General features: G+C 32.9%; 1 protein-coding gene across 1 annotated transcript in view; it reads right to left on the reverse strand.

The window, feature by feature from the left end:
• Nucleotides 1-12,807: 12,807 nt before the first annotated feature.
• Nucleotides 12,808-20,264, reverse strand: part of LOC103507761 (dopamine D2-like receptor) — a 71,858-nt gene continuing 64,401 nt past the window's right edge. Inside the window, exons 6-8 of the mRNA XM_008472271.3 lie at nt 18,399-18,573; nt 17,132-17,199; nt 12,808-13,346 (exon numbers count right to left, since the gene is read on the reverse strand). Of these exons, the coding sequence (XP_008470493.1) occupies nt 13,115-13,346; nt 17,132-17,199; nt 18,399-18,573 (475 nt within the window). The 3' untranslated portion in view covers nt 12,808-13,114. The remainder of the gene's footprint in view (nt 13,347-17,131; nt 17,200-18,398; nt 18,574-20,264) is intronic.

A 20,264-nucleotide genomic window follows, 5' to 3' on the forward strand; every position in this document is an offset into this window, starting at 1 on the left:
AACTAAAATAACAATGGTTTGCAAGACTGTCTTGCATCATGAAATCTGACGTTGCATTTTCCTCCTATATAATACATAGTTATTATTTATATTTTATTCTTCCTAATATTCTTCACACATTCATAATTTTTTTCACGAGTTCACAATATATCACCATATCACTCTTCACCTTAATTCTAAACGAGGTGGATTGTTATCACGGTAGATCTTGGAACATCTTCAAATAACATGCCCGTGGAGTACCCCCCGTAATAAAGTGGTGGCGGGTCATTTTACATCAGCTAAAGTTCTTTTGAGGGAAAAACAAGACATGGTCATTTTCGATTACTTGGGTTGATTGGCAATGAAAGATATCAACCAACTCTGAGGCTATTTCCGAAAAATCTATTTTGAATTTTCCGACATAGGTACCTATAAAATAATATGCTGTTATATGTGTTACATATAACAAAGTGTTTGTTTTTCAAAAGTCTTTTTGTATCTCTAGCAAATATATAGGTTTCTTTATGTGTGAATTACTTCAACCCTTTTTATTTTATTAAAAAAAGAAAAAGAAAAGAAAAAAAATGTTATCTATCTCCATTTTCAAAGAGTTATAAGAGATATAAGTTTCTTCCATTCTTGATTTGATCAGGAATCTGCATGATTAGGTAGATAATCCCAATGTCAACTTCCTTATCCTTATTAGGTAGCTGCCAATAAAACTTTATGGTACTTTGGATTTTGATAAATGTTCCTACTTTTTACCAACCAATTTTATCTGCTAATTATATTTTGCCATATCGAATTTCACGATTTACCATTATCGTCTGTCTAATATATTCCTTATGAATATTTTCTTGGTCTGGTGTCTACGAAGTTTACGTTTAACGATTTAAATTCCAAGTTTAACTTAACGGGTTAATATTGAGTATAATAGAACTACAGTATGAAATCCTAGGTACTTGCGTTTTCAAACTATTAGGATTTGGCACTATTTTTATTTTAATAATGCAAATTTAATGTGGTGCTATAGAATTTTTTATTCCTGCACTTATTCAACGTCACTTTTTTGGCTTGAGATAGTGTTCCTAGGTATGATTGGAACTATGTACTTACCTAGTTTTTAAGGAAAGTATTTGACAGGCAATTGGTTTTATGTTATTAATTAAATCTTCTCTCATAAATCGTTAGATGAATACTCATTTTTCCGAGACCCATAATTACTTCTAATAAGTATGTATGCCGTCAAATTATTATTATTATCTTAAAAAAAGTATTTAATCTTTAGATGGAAGAGCTCTTGTATAAAATTTTCTGTAGCAAATAACTAATATGTACTTTAATAAATTTAATTAAATTCAACATTTAAACGATTTCAGGGGCAGTTCGCACACCTATTTGCATTGTCTTTTATAATAAGTGGGCGAAATTTCTTCTTTGAAACCTCAAGTTTCTTGTAATAGAAAACCAGATATTCATAATCAGAATTTCACGTCCTCTCACCATAAGGTTCTAAATATTTAATAAGTATAACAATGAAACACAATAATCTATCCTATATCGGATTCAGTCTATATCAATACACATTTCCTAGTAGCTAAGCAGAAATCGGCTGATGAATTTACAAGAACTCCTAGATGTAGGTACATGTGCTTTTTGCTGTTGATGTTGTAATTATAAAGAAAGAAACATAAGAACAAGAACTTTGTTTCTACAGGGTGTTCTAGGTAGGAGGTATCTTTTTATATAGTTTTTTACATCGCGACGTTCGGGATAGCAAGACAAACGAGTTAAAAAGGATTTCAAGTGATCTGGGACCAACACTAATTTTCTAGTAAAATCCTTGATCCACAAGACTCTTCATAAATAATGCGTCGATTTTTCGTGCCCTGGAACCAGTTTTTCATTATTTCCCGGAACTTCTGCCGGAAATTCACTACTTTCAGGTCAAAAGTTTCTGGTCTTGATCACTTGTTAATAACTTATTAAAAACAATACATATTCGAAGAAAAGTATCCAAAACCGAGCTAACTCTGTAGGAATTACTTCGTGTCCTACATTTAGTACCGTCTCCTTTGTCCCTTACGATTTACCTGGAAGCGAACGTGTTTAATAACAAAGCAAAATACTTGAAACTCTGTGTTATGTAGAGTGTAGGTACAACATTATTAATACAAGTGTATTAGATTATGCACGGGCAACATAAACATTGTACTTGCTGTGTAGAATCCGATGCCACCTACATTGATAAAATGTTTCTGATGTTTGGAATTAGATCTTAACCCATTTCGGCTGCAATTTCCAGTGTTTCTAGCTCAGTTTTAAGTTTTAACCCCTTCTGTATCGCCAGAATGTGAGGTATTCTCCACAATCTTGGTTGAAAGAGGAGTTTAACTAAAAAATACTTTTTAAAGTTCGCATCTCCCGAAAAGTTCATGTTGGAAAAGGGTCTAATTTACAGATTTCGGTAAAGTCAAATTATGGACCAAAATTTAGCTGTTCTTTTCTAATGATTTCTGTTTTATTCTGCCTGTTTCAGTTGACAGTGGAGGATGAGGAGAGAAGGAGGAGGAGACGAGAGAGGAACAAAATCGCCGCCACCAAATGCCGTCTGAAAAAGAGAGAGCGAACCGTAAATCTCGTACATGTAAGTTTTCATCCGTTTCTATGTTAATTCTAATGAAGGAAAATGGCTAAGATGTTTTCAATGATTGCCACTTACCTTTCAAATAAAATAGGTTAGTAGATACTGGAATAACAATAAAATAGGTTAGTAGATACTGAACAAAATTTGCTCCACCATTTTCGTGTTCCTGGTAAAAATACCTTTAATTTGATATATAGGTCGACCAGGTTTGGATAAGTCCTTCTATGGGGACAGACATTAATTCATCTATCTTTTGTTCATTTCTATGTAGAGTCTTGTTTCTTTTGAAAGATCACAACAATGTGTTAAGAGAGACATTCAAAGATCTTCTTGATAAATATGGATAGCACTACATCTTTTCCGTGGTATTCTGCATGCTTTTAAAGTATTTCACCTTTCCTAAAGTGATTTTTATACATACTAAATAATAACTTTTTTTTTGATTCTCCGCAGATGAAGCTGAAATTTGGAAAGTACCTCACTCATTTTACAAGGAAGTAAACTTACACGGATTTATTATGACAATAATGTTATAAGTTAAATATGATCATATAATTTATTATTTTTTTAAATATATGTATAAATATTTAGAGATCAGGTTTACACTTTAACATAATATATATGTATAGATTCTTTAAAATAAATTATATTTGAGGACGTAAAATAATAAATATTTATGGTTTTACACGGTAATATTATTATGGGACTTTTAGGTACATAATAACATTTTAAAGAAGCATTAAATTTATTACATATAATATTGTGTAGTAATTAAAAAATGTACAAATTTGTTCAGGGCGAGGATAAAGTCTGTTCCCTGATACTTATGGATTCCTGGAAATCTCCTCATCTCCTGGAAATAAGCGTTTGATTCTGGGAATATTAAAGTGTTTAAAAAATAAAATCGAAACTGTTAATGAAACAAAAATTATTACTTTTTCGAATGATTGAAAACCTACAAATTATTTTATCTGTCTGAAACAATAGTGCCAGTACCTAATATTGGTAACACTAGTCAGTATACTTCAATTCACGAAAAGACCTTTTAATGAATTTTAGACAAAGTGCCTATATTACATCGAAATGGGTGTAGGACTATTGCGCCCTATTTTAACAAAATAGGTACACATTATGCTCTTGACGAAGATTAAACTAAACAACCACTTTGGAAAAAATAAAGAAAAGGTAACATTTACGATAGGAACAACTAAAGCACTACCTACCAACATACTCGTAGGTAGATAAGTATAATACAAATGAGTGAAGTTAAACACCATTATGGAGCCGTAAAATTTCACTATATTTCTATGGTAAGAAAGAGACATTTTTATTATAATTAAAAGGAAAATATACATCATGAAAATTACAAATTAGCGTCTTATCAGTGTTATGTATCAGAATACCTATCTGGTATTTACACACTAAATAGGTACTTTTGTTTCTCCTACTCAAAGATTGCTATCAAACATCACAAAAACAAGCAACAATTTGTTTCTTGTACGCAAAAGCTTGCGTTTAACATTCTTGTGTATTGTTGCGATTTGAAATGCTTGTAACTATAGGTATCAGAACGTTCTGTGTTGTGATGAATTGTTCTGATAACCTCGTCAGGGAAACACGATATTGTGTAGAGATAAGGAAACATACTTGAAGCATGTAAGGATGAATGAATATAGCGTCTAAGGATAATGAATGTAGTGAGTAATCAGGAATGCGTCCAATCACTTTACAAAGGTGCGGAAAACAATGTTTGTAGAACAAAACAGAAGGTAAGTATCTTCTAATGGGTAACATTAACAAGACATCTCATCTCATCAAGTGATAAAAATATCAAATATCAAAAAGCCTCCATTGGAAATGAAATCTGTGAGAGACATAGAAAACAAAGGAAAACTTTGAAAAAATAGTGTGACCAGAAATGAAGACAATAGAAGTTCATGCCTGAAGTCCTTGAGTCCTGCTGAGGAACATTGAAGGATGTTAGATTTATTCTAAAAGATCTCAAGTTACCAACATGTATTCCTGAAGAAGACATAAAATATAAATGAGACTGTAAATAAGGGTCCTGGTTCACAAATCCAACAGGACATGGACAATAACTTTTACAATACAAAGGTACCTACTCAAACAGTAGCTAGGAGTACTTTGTGCTAATGAATAATCATATCCTTAGGTACAAATCTATTTTATCCTAAGGGTTTTATAAAATATAGGTATCATTTATCCTTCTAGGATGAGACTGAAAAGTCCCTTTTTTGGTAACGTACAAAACATAATAATTCATTCACTTTGTAAAGTTATTCATTTCAGTTTCCTTTATTGCAACAGTTTCCCACGTAGCGTAGGTACATACCTAGATATTCAAAGTTCAATTTCTGTCAAATGCATGAAAACTAAATTTATGAACTCGCGTTAGTTCAAAACGCCTGAGGGAATTTGAACTTTTCTGAAAACAGCATTACATATTCATTCGAAAAGTGTTGGATTGAGAATTACCTTGAAAAACGAAAAATCTATACGTTTTTATTTACGTAGGTATGTATAGCCCAAGCCTACTTTTTTGAGATTACTATAACACGATTGCACACACCTAGTCAGAACTTGGGAAACAGTGGAAAAGAATTTCATGCTAAATTTGATATTGGAAAAAAATCGTTAGAGAACAAATCTGGAACTCCCAGTAAATACAATGGTTAGCGCGAACAGTCGAATTCAATGTTTCAATATGATATCACCTATAGAAATGATGAATGGAAATCTTTTTCCTTTTTAATGAAATAGGCCTCATTCAACAATTAGTACTAAAAAAATATGTATGAAAAAAGTGAAGAAGAAAATAATAATAATAATCATTAAGGATATAGGTAATCGTCACAAATTTAATTAAACCTACAGAATAGAACCTACAGAATGGAGTATTATGGACGAGCTACTTCCTCTAGACTAGAGACCCATATGGGCACATATCTGTTGAGTCAGAACTTGATTTCAGTCTCTTACAAATATGTATAGAAAATAGGTAGATTCAAATAATATATCTTACAGCAAAGAAGACACACCTTTAGCCCTTTGGATCATACATGACTGATTCGACCTCTAAAATTGGCCTTCAAACTAAAAGAGTTCACGAAAATAGTAATTTTCAACTAATGTAAATAAACAAAGCCAAGTAAAAAATACAGATTTTCTTTAGTTGTGTCAGAAAATGACATTTAATTCATAGAATTTTCAACACCTTCTACTTTGTATTTAACATTGGTAATCATTCCTGTCAGTTCCACACCCTCCACCTTCGGGTAAAAATTCTTGTCCAGTGACCTACCGAAAGGAATTGAGAGGAAACATTGTGAGAGGTCTAGAGAGATTATAACATTTTCCAGTCAGATCTGTTCGACCATTATCCTATGTGGCTCTTAGAACAATGAATGTAACCAGGCACTTAGCACCAGTGCCTAGGTAGCTTTGTAGATATGAACCAGAAGGGAGGGGAAGAATAAGAGGAGGAGGAGGAGGAGGAGGAAGAAGAAGAAGACCAGAATGATGACTAAAAAAGAATATTGAAAACAGTGCACTTTTTCCAGGAGTTTAATATCACTGTGAAAATGCTAAGTTTCATAGTGCACTTTATTTTACAAAATTAAATCGGCATAACAGAAACATCTCAGCCTATTGATCTCACCAGAACAGAGGTAATATTTCACTCTTAAATGTGGCCCTGCTTTGAATGAATGGGGACATGCCTCAGTCTGATGAGTACCTGTTTTATTTTCAATAGACATAACGTCATCCTAGAATATTAAAAAATATGTATCGAGTTTTGTAAAGTTTCGTAAAAAAAAAAAAAAAAAAAAAAAAAAAAAAAAAAAAAAAAAAAAAATGAAGTTAAAACCCTTGACTTCGATCCTCGCCTATGCGAACTGATATTCTTTAAGAATTATGTCACATCCATCTCTCTATACTTATCCAGCAGAATAAAAAAAATCTGATAAGTGTACCACCCAATTATATTTCCAATATCTGGTAAGGCGAGCCCTTGAAATTTCTAGCAGATTTCTCTGATATCGAGATAAACTCCTTAAAATGTGATTGTTAGGTGTGCGAATAGAGGAGAGGTGATATCAATCCAATAAGAAAAAGGAATAAGAATGGAAGTAAAATGGTATCGTGATGAGGTCCTAAAATGGTAGTCCTTATGTGAATCATCACAATAGAAGTGAATATTCTAAATAAAGGTCGCGGTTGCTTTTACCGCAAGGCAATACTGTGGGAACTGGGTATCGGTCTATCCCGATCTAATTAGCTATTAATTACCGATAATTATTGTCGTGAGTGACTGGTAAGTCAACAAGCTCTATCTGATCGGACGATAGAATTTCCAACAGGTAGGTAGAGTTTTTTTTTTTTTTTTTTTTTTTTTTTTTTTTTTTTTTTTTTTTTTTTTTTAAAAAGATTAACTACATTTAATATGTAGCTTATTTATTTTGATGACTGAAACCAGGTCTAATTTTAGATAAATTTCAGTAGGTATTTCGACCTACATCTGCGTCACTGACTTGGAAAACTTCCTTACTTCCTTTTCCTTTTTTCAAAATGTTGACTGACATCATTAAAAAATAAATATTTGGCTTTTATTTATTTATCTCGTTCTCTTTTTTCCTCTGTTTCCCTTCCTTGTTCGTTTTTCGTTCAATAGAACAGCTTTATGAAAAGAAAATTGAAAACAAATAAATATCAAAATAGTATTTTTGGGCAAGTTTTTTTTTCTTTCTGTTGTCCATTGTGAATTAGGTACAAAGGAGTAGAGAGGCGGCTCTGTATTTATAAACTTGTCTTGAACAATAGCCAATATGGGACATCGAGTGAGTAAGTACAAGCATTTGTTGGATTTTTCTCTCGTGTCTTTTAAAGGAATAGAGAAAAAAAATCTTCGAGACTTTGTTAGATTTTTTGTACTTTATGATGAAATAAAAAAAAAAAAAAAATCTTGATTATTATTGGTAGTAGGTACCTACATAGACCAATTTTCAGATCAAGTTTAGAAAGCACAAAACAGTATCAGTGTTTATTTGTTCATTATTGCTATTTTGTTACTTTCTATTATTTATGATACTGTACACTCTGTACAGTCTTGCAGGCAGGTATATTCACAATCAGCAATAAAGGAAGTATGAAATTTTAATAAGGGTCCCATAAGGGAAGGGAATTTCAGGAAAAATATTACCCGAAAACAAAATCTAGGCGTGTTGAGAGTTTGATACTCTTCCAAACAAGATATTACCCTCACAAGCCATCAATAAAACAAAACGAGGCTCATGAGAAATTCATTCGTAACAAACGAAAACGAAAGTATTCCATCAAGATTTAGGGCGAGGATGGGCGACAGAATATCTGAAACACCTGTATAAATGAAGCTGTTTTCATATTGACCTCTTCAGATACAAGAACGAAAATTCGATCCAGAAATCATTGGGGGAAAAAGTGTTAAAAACTAAGAGATTTTCAAGTTCATAACTACACTATAACTCCTCAATAGGAAAGATCTCAACGACGATAATACTAGTCACAATAACTGCAGCTGATTGAAATGCCAGCAAAATTGAATGACAGTCATTTTAGTCCTTGGAAACTAAAACAGTGAAAATATAACCTGTTTATCCTACTGGGATTTGACTGGAAAGTCCTTTTACCCTGCAGAATCTGCAGATAATGATATTAATGTCAGAAAGCAAAAGACACGAAAGTTTGATAGGTAATAGAGAACAGTAATATAATATGTATTCATCGAAGAAAACTGTTACAAAAGAGCATGTTAACGAGCGAAGAAGGAATAGAAGGAAAAAGCCAAAGAGGGGAAAAGGGGGAGACGTTTCAAAGTCTGGGATGTAAAGAGGTCAGAAACAAAAGTATAATCAGGGGACCAGTAAGACAAGGAAATAAGGATAATTGGACAGTCGAACTAGTCTCAATACATCATTCTGAAACTCCTTGGAACATTGCACATCAAGACAAGGACTTTTTATTCCTCTCAATTTCTCCTAATAGCTAACCTTATTTCGTTGTGGCTCGTTAGATAAAGGTACCAATTTTATTTGTCCTAGTTAGGTTGTCTGAATAGTTTGAAATGAAGGAGCAGTAGGAAAACTGGGAAATGGAATTGTGCTGTATAAAAGGAAGGGACAGAAATAGCAATATAAACGAGTGGGTGAAATATAGACAGAAATAACCCCAATAGGGGAAAATGAAAACAGATCGCTTTTTTTTTTGTTTTACAATATTCTACAAACATCAAGAAAGTCATATTGTAAAACAAAAAAGCGATCTGTTTTCATTTTCCCCTATTGATTTTAATTTGTTTTACCAAGTGTTGTGTACACCCTTGAAAGTTCTAACTTTTAGAAATAACCCACCGATTTTTTTTTTCTTTTTTTTTCATTATACTTAGTTTGACTTGTGCCAAAGTATCTATCCAGTTTATGTCAAAAATAACCATATTCTAGGCCTAACAGAATTTAAATTTCACTTCACCTAGCTCCTAGAAGAAAAGAAAAAAACATTCCCTATGCAGGTACACCAAAACTTTCATATGAATATGCAAGAAGCTTCTCACCTTTTGTGCTTACGACAACTCTAACGAAAGTAAGGAGACTTGTGACATGGAAAGCACCTTTCTTCAAGTCACCTGTTAAAACTGTAGAAACGTTTCCAGTCTTTCATGAAACTTTCCTTGGTTCTTGACACCTGTGATTTTCCACGAAAAGAAAACTCGACTGAGATGAGAGATCATTGATCGTATAGTTATTTCTCCTAGCGTCCGGTTTTCTCGGAAAATTCTAAAATAAAATTGCGACTTGTGCTAGGATAGTCTAGTAATAAGTCAGGAAGGGGAAAATTACTCAAGACGTTAAAATTAGAAACATGTTAATGCTTGAGAAGTAGGTACCTTCTGAGGCTAAGGTCAATTTGAACTAGTGATGTATTTTTTTTTTTTTTTCTTCTTTTTTCAACGTTCATATTATTTATTGGTTTTTGAGTTGAATTTATGACTCGAATCAACGTGACTGAGACTTCAGCGCGATCTCGACTTTGAAAACTCATTGTTTCCATGAAAATGATTGAGCACAGTCTTCAAGAGGAGGAAGGATTTCACGAACCAGGGAAAACTGAAGTATTCCGATGTAGAAGCGTGTATGTCCAAGATCAGGCACCAGAAATGAAAAAAATGAGAACGATGCGATAGAAGTAAAACAAGGAATGATTAGGAATGTGGGAAATTTGAAGTTTGAACCTTATGAAAGTGCCTATGAAAATAGATGCCTATACCTAATAAAAGTACTACCTGTGAAAAAATAGAGGTTAATTATCGTAATATTCCTTAGATACCTACCTATTTAGGTATTCCCTTTATACACCCATTTCAACCATCATTCATTCTAATCTAAGGTGTAAATTATGAATTTCATGTGCAACAATATGAGTTGTCAAATCAAAGTCTCTTTCAAAACACAGAGAAAAATCAAGGCTACAAAGGGGAAAAATAATTTTATTATTATTTCGACTTTTAATAATTTCGCAAGAACAACTACCTAATAATCTAACACTTTACCTAGAAAAGCAGTAGGTAGATCATTCATATTCATATTATGACTATTTGAATTTGTAAAAATTAGACTCGTATTTCGACGGGATTCGATTTCAAAATCGAAAAAAAATCAAATCAATGTTATTTCAAAATTATCTTCACATAAGAAGTATTTCTTCTTTGCCTTTTTTCAACTGTATCTTTTTAGATTCACCTAGATCAAATATAAAATTTAGTTACAATTGAAAATAGGTATTTCTAAAGTTCCTACCACTTTACAACCCACACCTCATTTTGGAAAAATACGGGAAGACAGAGCTTACAAGCAAAGATGGATCTGATAAAATCTGAATCTAAAAAGAAAGGAGATCAAAAATAAGTTTAAATTTTATAAACTTCGGACAAGTTTAAATTGGGGGATGATGCAAAAATGTCAACAGCAATAAACTTTTAGATTAGAATTCCTACCTAAATTATTTACAATAAAATACTTTATCACTTTACAAATATAGAAATCGTCTATCTAATATTTTTATTCAAAATAAAAAATAAATTCTTTGAATTTGAGGGAGATGCATTTTATTTGTCAAAAATATTTTTGGACCTATTGTCATTTTTTTTCCTCCAAGTTTGTGGCTTACAGCCAAACTAAAGTTCTAGTTTAGTTAGTTTCTTTTCGCTTTCAATGCTAAAGGCCATTGGAAATTGGAGAAGATGGAATTTGACAAACAAAATACACTCTTGTAAATTACATTGTACCTACGCTAATATGATAGTTGGGTCATAATTATATTAAGATTATTTTATTAATCCGTAATATAAATTGTTTTCACAAAAAAAAAAGTTTTGTATACCTAGGTAACGTTTTTTCGTTGTTTCAACTGTAAGTCACTGTAAGAGAAAAATACCAGAGTGTTTATAACTCAAACAATAGTAAAAATATTTGAATTCAATGCCATTGTTTACAGAAAAAAAATCAATTCCTTTTTAAATAATATTTTTTTTTATCTTAAGTGTCCCAGATAAATAAATTTTTATTATCTATCTACCTATCTACTCGATCCAGGTATCTATCTATATTGTTAGGGTGCTGTTCGTAAAATGTCATGCTTTTACACCCCGTGACTACTCTGTTTCTTTCTGTCTTTTTTTTTTTTTTTTCAAACACTGCGAAAAGATGAAAATACCTACTTACTTTCAAAATATATTTATTTATAAATATATATATATATAAAAAAAACAACAGCAACAACTTAATTGCATTTAACATTATGCAAATGCTCGCAGTGAAATGTAGTGTTTTTTTTCCTTTCTTTAACCCTTTTTCGTGATAATTTAAAGTTAATTACGTGAAAGCTAATTAGAAGGGAAAACATTTAAAATGTTGGTACATACGTATAGCTAGGTAAGAAGAAGGATATTGAGCTTGTAAGGGGGAAAAACGAGTGAAAGCGAGGATCATTTATAGGACGGACTATACAGAGGGAAAAAAGGGAAAAGGGAGATGTATTAATTGAAAATAATTCACGGGACGTTCATGTAATTCAGTGGGTACAAAGAGGGTTAAAGAACTATGCAACCTCATAAAAAGATACAATTTATTTTTATGCTGAGTAAAATATTTTGTGAACTCATCATTTTGTAAGCATTATATAAAATTAGAAGTATTTAACTCTATTAATTTACTTCTCTGTGTATTCATTGCAATTAGTTCAAAAGCTTCAACAAAATGAACATTATTACACTGAGCGTTTGAGAATTAAGTGAGGATGTATCTACATACCTTTGAAATGCTAGAATTGAAACAGATCAAAACAAAGTATTGTTTAGAACTCTGAAAGTACTGGTAGTAGATTCGCATAATATTTGGGGAATTCTAGTAATTGTATTTGAGCCAAGCACCTTCCTAAACTAGGATAACCCTTGTAGAACTTCTAGTCAAGCTTTTCTTGATGACTGTATTTTTCCACAATTTGGAGTTCAGTCTTTTGATTCAAATGATTTTACTGTTGTTGAGGAAAGGATATTCAATACACACAGAACAAGGCAATAAAAAGAGTCATATCATTACTGCGAATTTCATTTAACAATGCAACAAAAATAGGATTTTAGGTCAGAGCTGCAGCTCGACCCACCTTGAGAAGTAAACCACCCTCTCTTACCAATTCAGACCTGATTTTCACCCTACGCCACTGCTTTCAGGTAAATTTTCCCTATGCCTGCCTAAACAACCTTTTTTAAAATTTGACCGTGGGAAAGTTAAGTCCCAAAGGTTCCCACATTTGGTAGTGGGTATGGACATAAGCTGGTTTCTTGCTTCAGTGTATTCTGTTCTCTCAAACCATGTAGACCTTTGGTGAACTTAGAAAATTTTCCATAGTTTACCTTAGCTTTTCCAGTACCTACTAAGATAACTTAACTTTTGATAATTCAATTTTCAGTTAAGTCTTCAACTACTTTCCTCTTTTCCTATCCCTGCGGGGAGAAAACTGTTTTATTTTGGGAACATAAATTTGTAATGGAAAAACCTAAAAAATTTAGGCTTCACTTTATTTGAATTTTTGTTTAGCTTAGTTTTTCTAGCACCTATTTGTGATATCTGAACTTGTAATAATTCAGTTACAGTTAAGTCTATAACTTACTTACAATTACTCTACGCCCAGTGTGATCATCAGCAATTTTCAAGGTAAGATAAACAGTTGGAAATTGTTTTTCCTTTTCTAGATTTCTTAACGGCCTCAGAGTGGCTTTCGCACGCGATTGCCTAAATGTTCCACCGGGGAGAGTCTCCATCATCTGTCTTGTAAAAAGATATTTAGTGCCTTGTACTGTGGGAGCAATGCGAGCATATCCTAACAAACATTCAAAGACATCGGTATTTAAGCTCTTACAGTGAAAGGCGTGGATCAAGTGGCCATGCACATCAATTTTTTAAAAGCTTTCCTAAATTCCGGGTTGAAAATGGTGTAGATTACCGGATTCACAAAACTGTTCATGTACCCCAGCCAGGTGGTGAAAATGAACCAAGTCACTCCCGGTTGACAGTCTTCTCCCAATTTGGTGCAGATTGCGTCCATGATATTACACGTAAAGAACGGGACCCAGCGATAATGAGAATAGGTATAATAAAGAAACCACCTATGAAAAAGGAATCTTAACAAAAGAAAATTTCACATGATTAACAACAGTAATTAAGGTTATTCATTCATTTTTTTTTTATAATATATGTATATGAGTTTTATTTACAATCAGTCAGTGAACTATAAGTAAAGGATATGACGAGTTATTTATTCATACTTAGGTGTAAATAAAACAATATTCTAATAAAAATAAAAATCATTGTAATACCTAATAGGTAGAAAGTAATTAGGTATGCATCTATTATTAAATTATTATGTAAAAGTTAAAGATCCATGACAGAAGTTGAAATAATGGACTATAAGTACAAATATATTTATTTTTCATTGCACATTGCATACTCACAAAGATACCCGGCGTTTATACAAATTTTGTCCCAGCTTTGAGATGAAAATCAGTGGATGTAGCACATTTTCAGGGGAATTTGAACCAACACTACCAAGTGGTGTGTAATGACTTAATGAGTAATGAAGGAAAGTCGGTAACAAGTTAGTATTGAGATTATCATAAAAGTGGTACCAGCATACCAATACTAGGTAGGTACCAATTTGGTCCCTGTCAGTTGCCATTCACGTCTACTGTTCTTTTCTGTTCTAGAACGTAGGAATTACAATTTTACTGTCGTTCTTTCTTTCTATTTCTCTCCCTCTCTCTTTCTCCTCTGATTATTGCTTTCATTACAATTTTCTTGTTAATTAAATTTCTATTATTCTTTCCTTATACAGAGAAACTAAAGTTGAGTCTTTCCTGTGCTCTCTTTCTCTTCCTGTATTTTTAATATCTTTCTGGTAGGTACACATTCGATGGATATTTCTCAAAAAGGAAATAGTTTAAAGCAAAGGTTACGACTATACCTAATTACATTTCTAGTTCTTCAGTCCTTTTTTATGTACTACTAGCTGTTTCGCCCGCGTTCCACCACAGTTTAGAATTTTATGAAAAGGGGAAAAATGCACAAGTACCTTCCGAAGATGGCTCCCCACTTTGAGAGCATACGGTAGCGCTACACTTTGCTTAGTGAGCCTCCCATTTTGTGTAAATAATTCGTATTTCTTTCAGAAACTTAAGAGCGATAAGTATTACTATAATAAGCAATCTATTTTATTCCTGGTTGTCCAATTAGTTATAGTTCCATTCCCCTAGAAATCAAGTTACAAGAAACAAGGGTTAAAACCACGAAGCTAGTTGAAGAAAAACACAAAGTCACACAAAAGGAAAACTTTATTTCAGGTCTGAAACTTGGATTTTAATTTATTTATCAAAACTAGGGACGCCGACCGTGAGGCGTAAGAAGTGGGGGGGGGGTCGTTAAAATTTTAGAAGCTTCAGATTCCATTTCGAGGTATTTATACCTCTTCTACTGGTTTATGTAAGCCTATAATAGTATCGGTACTGCTAATAACAAAGTCAATCTGGATTTTACCTACTTTTGAATTATACAAGAGGGAGTTTGATTGCTCTCAATGTATGATGAAGATAGATGCCCACATTTTCTAAGAAGATATGCACTATTATTCTTGATGGTGGGTTTTCATATTTCAGTATTAATTAAGAGAGTTCGAAAAGATGAAAATACCTACTTACTTTCAAAATATATTTATTTATAAATATATATATATATAAAAAAAACAACAGCAACAACTTAATTGCATTTAACATTATGCAAATGCTCGCAGTGAAATGTAGTGTTTTTTTTCCTTTCTTTAACCCTTTTTCGTGATAATTTAAAGTTAATTACGTGAAAGCTAATTAGAAGGGAAAACATTTAAAATGTTGGTACATACGTATAGCTAGGTAAGAAGAAGGATATTGAGCTTGTAAGGGGGAAAAACGAGTGAAAGCGAGGATCATTTATAGGACGGACTATACAGAGGGAAAAAAGGGAAAAGGGAGATGTATTAATTGAAAATAATTCACGGGACGTTCATGTAATTCAGTGGGTACAAAGAGGGTTAAAGAACTATGCAACCTCATAAAAAGATACAATTTATTTTTATGCTGAGTAAAATATTTTGTGAACTCATCATTTTGTAAGCATTATATAAAATTAGAAGTATTTAACTCTATTAATTTACTTCTCTGTGTATTCATTGCAATTAGTTCAAAAGCTTCAACAAAATGAACATTATTACACTGAGCGTTTGAGAATTAAGTGAGGATGTATCTACATACCTTTGAAATGCTAGAATTGAAACAGATCAAAACAAAGTATTGTTTAGAACTCTGAAAGTACTGGTAGTAGATTCGCATAATATTTGGGGAATTCTAGTAATTGTATTTGAGCCAAGCACCTTCCTAAACTAGGATAACCCTTGTAGAACTTCTAGTCAACCTTTTCTTGATGACTGTATTTTTCCACAATTTGGAGTTCAGTCTTTTGATTCAAATGATTTTACTGTTGTTGAGGAGAGGATATTCAATACACACAGAACAAGGCAACAAAAAGAGTCATATTATTACTGCGAATTTCATTTAACAATTCAATAAAAATAGGATTTTAGGTCAGAGCTGCTGCTCGACCCACCTTGAGAAGTAAACCACCCTCTCTTACCAATTCAGACCTGATTTTCACCCTACGCCACTGCTTTCAGGTAAATTTTCCCTATGCCTGCCTACACAAACTTTTTTAAAATTTGACCGTGGGAAATTTAAGTCCCAAAGGTTCCCACATTTGGTAGTGGGTATGGACATAAGCTGGTTTCTTGCTTCAGTGTATTCTGTTCTCTCAAACCATGTAGACCTTTGGTGAACTTAGAAAATTTTCCATAGTTTACCTTAGCTTTTCCAGTACCTACTAAGATAACTTAACTTTTGATAATTCAATTTTCAGTTAAGTCTTCAACTACTTTCCTCTTTTCCTATCCCTGCGGGGAGAAAACTGTTTTATTTTGGGAACATAAATTTGTAATGGAAAAACCTAAAAAATTTAGGCTTCACTTTATTTGAAGCAGAGCGTAGTCCACACAGGCGTTAACTCTGTGAGAAGTGGCTAACTTCTCAAGTGTCCATTTCCAAATTTCCATTTCTCAAAAATCAAAAACAAAGCAATTTTTTATTTGTTCTGTTTTTCCGAATTTTCCACTGATTCAAGTTGAGTTTTCCTCTGGATTTCATGTTTCTTTGATTAAAATTTCATAGTACAATGGTGATGAGCTATGCTAAGTGATGTCACGTCATAGGAATGTAAGGTCCTTGAGATATTCGGATGGTAAGTCAGACTCCCTACCCTATGTGCCACATTATCATAAGCTCCATGGTCAAAGGTTATCAGCAGTCATTGTCACCATTATTCAGACCTTTTCCTAGCTGCATATAACTTACACAGAGTTCCAATAATTGGGTTCATAATTTTGATTCATACATTACCCACAGCACTGACCTGATTATGATGTAACAAGTTGCACCAATTCAACTCTGTACAGGGCTGTATTTAGTCTTAGTGTTAGAAAATAGAACATACCTTGTTTATCCTCCTTGAATATTACTAAAGTGTCCCTTTACCCGAACAGTCTCTGGAACTTTTTTTTTTTTTTAAGAGGCTGGAACTTTTTATCTTGCAGAGTACAGATATATGAAGATTATGAAGCGATTTTTTGAAAACAATTCGCATAATATAAAATACTGGAACTTTTTTTTTTAAAAAGAGGCTGGAACTTTTTATCTTGCAGAGTACAGATATATGAAGATTATGAAGCGATTTTTTGAAAACAATTCGCATAATATAAAATATGGAATAGTAAAAAGTTTTTCTTTTCTCAGCATCCTCATATTGGTTATCCACTTACTTCGTGTTAGTTTCTCTGTCGAACATTAAAATGGTATAATAATTGGACCAATGTTCAGGGGGTGCTAGCTGACATGATGAAGTGATTATAGAGAAACCAGGGATCACCCTCCAAAGGAACCCTTCTACTAACCGTGACTAGCGACTACCTGGAATGCATCCGTTCCCATGGGATCGCCCAAACACATAGTTGCCCCAAACATACTAAACATCTAAAAGTTTTTTCACTGCCTACCAATAATATCATTAGGAAAATACATAGTTACCCTATCATCTTGACACTTGCCATTCTTGACTATTATACATACAAGATAGTTCAAAGATTTTCTGAGTTCCAGTCCTTCAAGGCCTAATTGGTATGACTGAACCCACACTCTCCTGATTACCAGGCGAGCTCCTCTTCAATGTTTCCAAATGAAAGTAGATAGGTAACTAACTACCTTCTTAATGTAGGTAATCTAGATAAAATTCTATTTTATAATACATATTTTAGCAAGAAATTTTAAAATTAAGCTGAGCATAAAGGTACAACAATAAAGCACTTAGGTAAGGTTCAAAAGGATCAAACGATTTTAGACTAAGAGAACAAAATTTGTGAATTTAATGCCCCAACTGGTGTACAATTTATGCTCATCAGAAAACCATTAGAAAAGTAAGACAAAAAATTGTTCATTATTATTTTTATTAAGTTGTTTTTCTTCCGTAACTTTTATGAACTCAAGCCCATTTTTCTCTCCCTCTACTTTTTCTTCCTTTTCCCTCTCTCCTCTTTCCCTCGCTCGATCTCTTTATTTATTACCCTCCATATCGCTTTTTATTCTGTCTTAACTCAGGAACTTTCCAGCTACCTTTTTCTTATAAATAATTTCTTAATTCCTAAGAAGTTCGTTACTCTTGCGATCAAACTTGAGAGTTTAACCATTTTTCGTGTTCATTCGAAGCCACCTGGGAATCTAATAAAATTATCGAACTACCTATCAAGTAAATCGAACTACCTGTAAGTTTTTTCAATAAGACTAAAGGGGAAAATAAATTTCAATAAATATTTTTTTCATCGTCATTATTACTATTACTATCCTACAATTATTATGAGTAATATCATCATAGGCAATATCTGGGACACGGACCAACACCAAAGTTTAAAATTATATCATTTATTGAGATTACCAGTGGTTCTAAACCTAAACACCTATTATGAGCTGACTTGATCAATATATTAATAATATGGCCTATAATTAATAAATTAACTTGAATAAATCAAAACTTACTTTGGAATTCGAGTTGGCGTTATTGTTTTTGAAATCTGCGAGCTCCGTTTCAGACTTTTTCAGTGGACTGTTCGGTGCCGAACCCTGGACTTCGAAGCTGGAGGCCGCGTACCCTGAGTCATGGTTACCATAGTGCTCCGTCAGGATTGAAGAGGAAGACATCGGAGCTACCGCCCTGGAAAAAAGAACAATGTTTTTGTGTTTGAAAAAAAAAAAAAAAAAAAAAAAAAAAAATATTGTTTAGAACTCTGAAAGTACTGGTAGTAGATTCGCATAATATTTGGGGAATTCTAGTAATTGTATTTGAGCCAAGCACCTTCCTAAACTAGGATAACCCTTGTAGAACTTCTAGTCAAGCTTTTCTTGATGACTGTATTTTTCCACAATTTGGAGTTCAGTCTTTTGATTCAAATGATTTTACTGTTGTTGAGGAAAGGATATTCAATACACACAGAACAAGGCAATAAAAAGAGTCATATCATTACTGCGAATTTCATTTAACAATGCAACAAAAATAGGATTTTAGGTCAGAGCTGCAGCTCGACCCACCTTGAGAAGTAAACCACCCTCTCTTACCAATTCAGACCTGATTTTCACCCTACGCCACTGCTTTCAGGTAAATTTTCCCTATGCCTGCCTAAACAACCTTTTTTAAAATTTGACCGTGGGAAAGTTAAGTCCCAAAGGTTCCCACATTTGGTAGTGGGTATGGACATAAGCTGGTTTCTTGCTTCAGTGTATTCTGTTCTCTCAAACCATTTAGACCTTTGGTGAACTTTGATTTTTCCTTAGTTTACCTTAGTTTTTCTAGCACCTATTTGTGATAACTGAACTTGTAATAATTCAGTTAGAGTTAAGTCTATTAACTTACTTACAATTACTCTACGCCCAGTGTGATCATCAGCAATTTTCAAGGTAAGATAAACCAGTTATAATTTTTTTTCCTTTTTTAGATTTCTTAACGGCCTCAGAGTGGCTTTCGCACGCGATTGCCTAAATGTTCCAACGGGGAGAGTCTCCATCATCTGTCTTGTACTGTGCGAGCATATCCTAACAAACATTCAAAGACATCGGTATTTAAGCTCTTACAGTGAAAGGCGTGGATCAAGTGGCCATGCACATCAATAAGAGAGTTCGAAGAACATCCAATAACTTTCGCTACTGTTCGTGAACAACAAGGCCTAGTCATTTCATTTGACAATGTCATACCTGACCCCTTTGCCCTTTCTCAATTTTCTAGCTTCCCTCAGTTCTTGGTACAAGAAAAGGAAACGTTTTCTGTTTGTTTACAATAAGAGAGTTCGAAGAACATCCAATAACTTTCGCTACTGTTTGTGAACAACAAGGCCTAGTCATTTCATTTGACAATGCCATACCTGACCCCTTTGCCCTTTCTCAATTTTCTAGCTTCCCTCAGTTCTTGGTACAAGAAAAGGAAACGTTTTCTGTTTGTTTACAACTGTGATCAAAAAGTTTGTCTAAGTTTTTATTTCCAACTAGAGAAGAAGGGGGAAACGGAAGAAATTCAAAATTCTCAAAGTATAGCAGCGGACCAGAAAAACTAAAATGTAATAATAAACTACCAAGTATTGGGAATTTAGAAACTTTCGGAGGACCTTTGACTGCCATGCGACATATTTACGAGAAATAAAAGTGGATTCAAACCGGAGCGAAAGACAAAGCCTTGAGGAGAAAAAGGGAGTTCTATATTAATATGTAATTTGTTAAATTATACACAATGAAAAAAAAAAAAAAAAAATCTAGAAAGTTATCTATGTTTAGACTACATCACAATAATGTTTTATTATTATTATTATTATTATTATTATTATTATTATTATTATTATTATTATTATTATTATTATT

The sequence above is a fragment of the Diaphorina citri genome, unplaced genomic scaffold, assembly GCF_000475195.1.
Source record: "Diaphorina citri unplaced genomic scaffold, Diaci psyllid genome assembly version 1.1 scaffold17, whole genome shotgun sequence".
Taxonomy (NCBI): domain Eukaryota; kingdom Metazoa; phylum Arthropoda; class Insecta; order Hemiptera; family Psyllidae; genus Diaphorina; species Diaphorina citri.